The following is a 7,488-nucleotide window of genomic DNA, read 5'->3' as shown; positions in this document are numbered from 1 at the left end:
TGTGTGTGTGTCTGCATATGCATGCATGTGTTTGTGTGTGTGTGTGTCTCTGTTTGAGTGTATGTGTATGTGTGTGTGTGTGTTGTGTGCGTGTGTGTCTGTGCACATACGCGTGTGTGTGTGTTTGTGCACATACGCGTGCGTGTGTGTGTGTTCGTGTGTGTCTGTGCATATGCGTATGTGTGTGTGTGTGTGTGTGTGTGCGCGTGTGCATGTGCATGTGTGTGTGTGTGTATGTGTGTGTGTGTGTGTGTGATATGAAGCGTAGAGGGAGACCTGCTGTGTGTCACTGCTTTAAATGCTTTCTTCTCTTTCATCTCTCCGTGTTCCTCTGAAGGGGGGGGGTTAAAAACATAAAGTGTCTCATGGTTAAAGTTTAAAATCCTTCCTACAGCACCTTTGACCCTAGTGTTGTCTTCCATCGACCATGCCACTTTGTAGTTTATTTCTGGGTGAAAATGTAATATTAAAACCTTTAGGTCATCTTTTTTTGTCACTTCATTCAACGTTCTTTTATCACTTTTTTTGTCTCCAAATGCTCTCAGATTACTAAAACACCCAAATTCATTGAAAGTAATGAACTGATCAGTTATTTTACTTACTAAAGCATCGTAGGGAACCATCCACGTTACAGTTTGGTTGAAAGAAACCCTAACTTCTGGTATAGAAACAGGAGGGTTGAAGTATTTTTAAGATGTTTTTTTAATCTACAGTTACATTTGAAAACTAAAGAAGTCATATTTTCAAATCTGGAGTTATTAGCACTCACGTAGTGTAACAGTCGGCCTCTATGGAATCTTTGTTTAGCTTTTTTTAAATTCTCAATTTTGTGCTTTCGTCCATGATTGTGTTATTACAGAAAGGATTGGGCCTTTGGGAGATTAATGCTGCCATCAGACTGGGACTGTCCCGCGCTGGGCCCTAGTTAACCCTTGTGTTGTCTTCCCTGTCGTCCTGCAACGTTTTGGTTTTTTGGGACAAAATGTAAAAAAAAATCTAAATGTTTTGGTCGCCTTTTGTGACACTTTTGTCACTTTTTTTTAAGTTTCTGTCAATATTTTTCTGGGCTTTTATCTAAGTTTTTGTCACTTTTTTATGGACATTTATTTTATCAATTTTTCTTTACATTCTATAAAATTGTAGACTGGGTAAACCTAGCCCGATCTGCCGGGGGTTTGATTTCTCCCTGCAGCTCAGGCTGGAAACCTGTACGTTTATCTATCCTGCTTCCGTTACAAATCTGCAGGGACCAATCACAAACTGGCTCATCCACCTGGCGCGCCATTGGCTGGTTTAACACGATGACGATAGAGAAGTGACCAAGCAGCTTCTTGTTTACATTCAACATGGCGGCCACCGAAGCGCAGCAACCCATTGATGCCGCTGTCACCACTACGTCACCCAGATCTTTGCTCTGATTGGTTGAAGGACTATCCAATCACGTACAGAGTCATTTGAACTATCCCCGTTGATGACGCCTCTTGTGCAGTAGAGACTACAGAGCAGACTCCCCAGACTGATGTTCAATCTTAAAAGACTGAGCTTGGTCTGCTGAAAGCTATACTAATACAATTGAATAAAACACCCAAATTCAATGAAAGTAGTGAACTGATCATTTATTTAACTTGTGAGGAGCGTTGTAGGGAACCGTCCATGTTATTTTGTTGTAAAATTTGGTTGAAAGAAATCCACAATTCTGATATAGAAACTTTTGTGGGGGACCCCCTGGGCATATTTATTTGTTAAACTAATAAGAAGCAGCAGAACTATATTCAGAGTTCTCTGATAACACTTTAAAGGTGAATACTTTGACTAATTTTCACCATCATTCCTTTGAATAAGGAACTCTGTGTGGTCGGTGATGGCCGGGACAGCCAGAAAAGATCGGGAGATGGCGATGAACGCCAAGCGCCAGCTGGGTGAGTGTTCGGACCCGGTGGAGAGGCTCCGGCTGCAGTGTCTGGCCCGAGGGTCGTCTGGGATCAAAGGGCTGGGCAGGTGAGGTCTTTAATGACATGTTTTATACATGAGCAATTTGACCTAATCATGAAGACATAGTATAGAATGTTGACATTTTTTATAGTATACTAGGTCGAAAATATCACAAAAAAGTAATAGTATAGTATGTCGAAAAATAGAAAAAAAAGTCATAGTATAGTATTTCGAAATGAAACAAAAAAAAAGTAATCGTATAGTAAGTAAAAAAAAGTAATAGTATACTATGTCGAGAAAGTCAGTATACTATGTTGAAAAAAAATATTATTAATGTATTGATCCTGTCGGTCTGGGGATTGAACTGGCAACCTCCCAGTGACAACTCTTCTTCTTTGACCTTTAGGCCACCACTAGCCCATATGTAAATGAAAGACATAGTATAGTATTTTGTAAAAAGTCATGTTACAGTATGTCGAAAAAAGTCTAAAAACGTCATAGTATAGTATGTTGAAAAAAGGTTTTTTGGCCTCAGCTGGACAATAAAGTTGTATTATATTCCATATTTTGAGGTGTTTTACACAAGAAAACACTTTAATCCATTTTGATATAGTTATGAAAAGTGCCTGGTAAGCTAACTAGTAGCTTTGACTCACCTTCACTCTGATTCTTCATCATTGGTGGAAGCTGGAAATCCAGAAATTCGCAAGTTGAAATCGACGCAAACGCAACGCAAACGCAACGCAAACGCAACGTAACCCTTTAAGTTCTGAATGTGTGTGTAGTTGTGGCCTTACCTCTGGCTGGGATCGAACCAGCGGTGTCTACGGTGGCAGCCGGCGCCCTTCTCCTCGGGACCGATGAACCAGAGAGAGGAAGAAGCTGCAGGAAGTTTAAAAACAGCTCCAACAAGCTGAGTGGGGCGACTGAAAGATGAAAGTCTTTCTCAGCTCTGGAGGAAAAACTAAGACCTCCCAGATCCTGTCAGTCTGGGGATTGAACCAGCAACCTCCTGCTAACAAAACTTCTTTTTTAACCTTTAGGCCACCACTGGCCTGTATGTAGAAAACAGTTCTAAATAAAGTCATAGTATAGTATGCCGAAAAAAGTCATAGTATAGTATGTTGAAAAAATACTAAAAAAGTCATAGTATAATATATCAAAAAAAGTCATAGTATAGTATGTCTAAAAAAGTCTAAAAAAGTCATAGTATAATATGTCAAAAAAAGTCATAGTATAGTATGTCTAAAAAAGTCTAAAAAAGTCATAGTATAATATGTCGAAAAAAGTCATAGTATAGTATGTCGAAAAAAGTCAAAAAAAGTAATAGTATAGTATGTGGAAAAAAGTCGAAAAAAGTCATAGTATAGTATGTCGAAAAAAGTCATAGTATACTATGTTGAAAAATGTCTAAAAAAGTCATACTATAGTAGTCGAAAAAAGTCATATTATAGTATGTCTAAAAAAGTCTAAAAAAGTCATAGTATAATATGTCGAAAAAAGCCGAAAAAAGTCACAGTATAGTATGTCAAAAAAAGTCGAAAAAAGTCATAGTATACTATGTTGAAAAAAGTCTAAAAAAGTCATACTATAGTAGTCGAAAAAAGTCATAGTATAGTATGTCTAAAAAAGTCTAAAAAAGTCATAGTATAGTATGTTGAAAAAAGTCGAAAAAAGTCATAGTATAGTATGTCGAAAAAAGTCATAGTATACTATGTCGAAAAAAGTCTAAAAAAGTCATACTATAGTAGTCGAAAAAAGTCATAGTATAGTATGTCAAAAAAAGTCGAAAAAAGTCATAGTATAGTATGTTGAAAAAAGTCGAAAAAAGTCATAGTATAGTATGTCGAAAAAAGTCATAGTATACTATGTCGAAAAAAGTCTAAAAAAGTCATACTATAGTAGTCGAAAAAAGTCATGGTATAGTATGTCGAAAAAAGTCAAAAAAGTCATAGTATAGTATGTCGAAAAAAGTCGAAAAAAGTCATAGTATACTATGTTGAAAAAAGTCTAAAAAAGTCATACTATAGTAGTCGAAAAAAGTCATAGTATAGTATGTCGAAAAAATTCTAAAAAAGTCATAGTATAATATGTCAAAAAAAGTCATAGTATAGTATGTCAAAAAAAGTCATAGTATAGTATTGTCAAAAAAAGTCATAGTATAGTATGTTGAAAAAAGTCTATAAAAATCATAGTATAATATGTCAAAAAAGTCATAGTATAGTATGTCTAAAATAGTCTAAAAAAATCATAGTATAATATGTCAAAAAAAGTCATAGTATAGTATGTCGAAAAAAGTCAAAAAAAGTAATAGTATAGTATGTTGAAAAAAGCCGAAAAAAGTCATACTATAATATGTCAAAAAAAGTCATAGTATAGTATGTCGAAAAAAAGTCTAAAAAAGTCATAGTATAATATGTTCAAAAAAGTCATAGTATAGTATGTCGAAAAAAGTCAAAAAAAGTCATAGTATAGTATGTGGAAAAAAGTCGAAAAAGGTAATAGTATAGTATGTCGAAAAAAGCCAAAAAAAGTCACAGTATAGTATGTTGAAAAAAGTCGAAAAAAGTCATAGTATAGTATGTCTAAAAAAGTCATAGTATACTATGTTGAAAAAAGTCTAAAAAAGTCATACTATAGTAGTCGAAAAAAGTCATAGTATAGTATGTCGAAAAAAGTCTAAAAAAGTCATAGTATAATATGTCAAAAAAAGTCATAGTATAGTATGTCGAAAAAAGTCAAAAAAAGTAATAGTATAGTATGTGGAAAAAAGTCGAAAAAAGTCATAGTATAGTATGTCGAAAAAAGTCATAGTATAGTATGTCGAAAAAAGTCGAAAAAAGTCATATTATAGTATGTCGAAAAAAGTCATAGTATACTATGTCGAAAAAAGTCGAAAAAAGTCATACTATAGTAGTCGAAAAAAGTCATGGTATAGTATGTCGAAAAAAGTCAAAAAAAGTCATACTATAGTAGTCGAAAAAAGTCATAGTATAGTATGTCGAAAAAAGTCAAAAAAAGTCATAGTATACTATGTTGAAAAAAGTCTAAAAAAGTCATACTATAGTAGTCGAAAAAAGTCATAGTATAGTATGTCGAAAAAAGTCAAAAAAAGTCATAGTATAACATGTCAAAAAAAGTCATAGTATTAGTATGTCTAAAAAAGTCTAAAAAAGTCATAGTACAATATGTCGAAAAAAGTCATAGTATAACATGTCAAAAAAAGTCATAGTATTAGTATGTCTAAAAAAGTCTAAAAAAGTCATAGTATAATATGTCGAAAAAAGTCATAGTATAGTATGTCGAAAAAAGTCTAAAAAAGTCATAGTATAATGTCGAAAAAAGTCATAGTATAGTATGTCGAAAAAAGTCAAAAAAAGTAATAGTATAGTATGTCGAAAAAAGCCAAAAAAAGTCACAGTATAGTATGTTGAAAAAAGTCAAAAAAAGTCATACTATAGTAGTCGAAAAAAGTCATAGTATAGTATGTCGAAAAAAGTCGAAAAAAGTCATAGTATAACATGTCAAAAAAAGTCATAGTATAGTATGTCGAAAAAAGTCATAGTATAGTATGTTGAAAAAAGTCATAGTATAGTATGTCTAAAAAAAGTCTAAAAAAGTCATAGTATAATATGTCAAAAAAAGTCATAGTATAGTATGTCTAAAAAAGTCTAAAAAAGTCATAGTATAATATGTCGAAAAAAGTCATAGTATAGTATGTCGAAAAAAGTCTAAAAAAGTCATAGTATAATATGTCAAAAAAAGTCATAGTATAATATGTCGAAAAAAGCCGAAAAAAGTCTATAGTATGTCTAAAAAAGTCTAAAAAAGTCATAGTATAATATGTCGAAAAAAGTCATAGTATAGTATGTCGAAAAAAGTCAAAAAAAGTCATAGTATAGTATGTCGAAAAAAGTCAAAAAAGTCATAGTATAACATGTCAAAAAAAGTCATAGTATTAGTATGTCTAAAAAAGTCTAAAAAAGTCATAGTATAATATGTCGAAAAAAGTCATAGTATAGTATGTCGAAAAAAGTCTAAAAAAGTCATAGTATAATATGTCGAAAAAAGTTATAGTATAGTATGTCTAAAAAAGTCTAAAAAAGTCATAGTATAATATGTCGAAAAAAGTCATAGTATAGTATGTCTAAAAAAGTCTAAAAAAGTCATAGTATAATATGTCGAAAAAAGTCATAGTATAATATGTCGAAAAAAGTCATAGTATAGTATGTCTAAAAAAAGTCTAAAAAAGTCATAGTATAATATGTCAAAAAAAGTCATAGTATAGTATGTCTAAAAAAGTCTAAAAAAGTCATAGTATAATATGTCGAAAAAAGTCATAGTATAGTATGTCGAAAAAAGTCTAAAAAAGTCATCGTATAATATGTCAAAAAAAGTCATAGTATAATATGTCGAAAAAAGCCGAAAAAAGTCATAGTATAGTATGTCTAAAAAAGTCTAAAAAAGTCATAGTATAATATGTCGAAAAAAGTCATAGTATAGTATGTCGAAAAAAGTCAAAAAAAGTCATAGTATAGTATGTCGAAAAAAGTCAAAAAAGTCATAGTATAACATGTCAAAAAAAGTCATAGTATTAGTATGTCTAAAAAAGTCTAAAAAAGTCATAGTATAATATGTCGAAAAAAGTCATAGTATAGTATGTCGAAAAAAGTCTAAAAAAGTCATAGTATAATATGTCGAAAAAAGTCATAGTATAGTATGTCTAAAAAAGTCTAAAAAAGTCATAGTATAATATGTCGAAAAAAGTCATAGTATAGTATGTCTAAAAAAGTCTAAAAAAGTCATAGTATAATATGTCGAAAAAAGTCATAGTATAATATGTCGAAAAAAGTCATAGTATAGTATGTTGAAAAAAGTCTAAAAAAGTCACAGTATACTAGTTGAAAAAAGAAGGTTATTTGAAGGTTTTTTGGCTTCAGCAGGACAATAAAGTTGTATTATATTCCATATTTTAAGGAGTTTTACACAAGATAACACTTTAATCCATTTTGATATAGTTATGAAAAGTGCCTGCTAAGCTAACTAGTAGCTTTGACTCACCTTCACTCTGATTCTTCCTCATTGGTGGATGCTGGAAATCCAGAAATTCGCAAGTTGAAATCGACGCAAATGCAACGCAAATGCAACGCAAACGCAACGCCCGATGTTTGAGAACGCAACGTAACCCTTTAAGTTCTGAATGTGTGTGTAGTTGTGGCCTTACCTCTGGCTGGGATCGAACCAGCGGTGTCTACGGTGGCAGCCGGCGCCCTTCTCCTCGGGACCGATGAACCAGAGAGAGGAAGAAGCTGCAGGAAGTTTAAAAACAGCTCCAACAAGCTGAGTGGGGCGACTGAAAGATGAAAGTCTCTCTCAGCTCTGGAGGAAAAACTAAGACCTCCCAGATCCTGATCCTGTCAGTCTGGGGATTGAACCAGCAACCTCCCGCTAACAAAACTTCTTCTTTAACCTTTAGGCCACCACTGGCCTGTAGGTAGAAAACAGTTCTAAATAAAGTCATAGTATAGTATGCCGAAAAAAGTCAAAAAAAGTCAT

General features: G+C 32.8%; 1 protein-coding gene across 2 annotated transcripts in view; it reads left to right on the top strand.

The window, feature by feature from the left end:
* The window catches only part of capslb (calcyphosine-like b), a 35,060-nt gene that overhangs the window by 2,622 nt on the left and 24,950 nt on the right, over positions 1 to 7,488 (top strand). For both annotated transcript variants that reach the window (XM_028601371.1, XM_028601372.1), the window contains exon 2: positions 1,843 to 1,998. In XM_028601371.1, the coding sequence (XP_028457172.1) occupies positions 1,862 to 1,998 (137 nt within the window). In that variant the 5' untranslated portion in view covers positions 1,843 to 1,861. The remainder of the gene's footprint in view (positions 1 to 1,842; positions 1,999 to 7,488) is intronic.

This window comes from Perca flavescens, chromosome 16 (assembly GCF_004354835.1).
Source record: "Perca flavescens isolate YP-PL-M2 chromosome 16, PFLA_1.0, whole genome shotgun sequence".
Lineage (NCBI taxonomy): Eukaryota > Metazoa > Chordata > Actinopteri > Perciformes > Percidae > Perca > Perca flavescens.
This window is presented reverse-complemented; position numbering and strand designations above follow the sequence as displayed.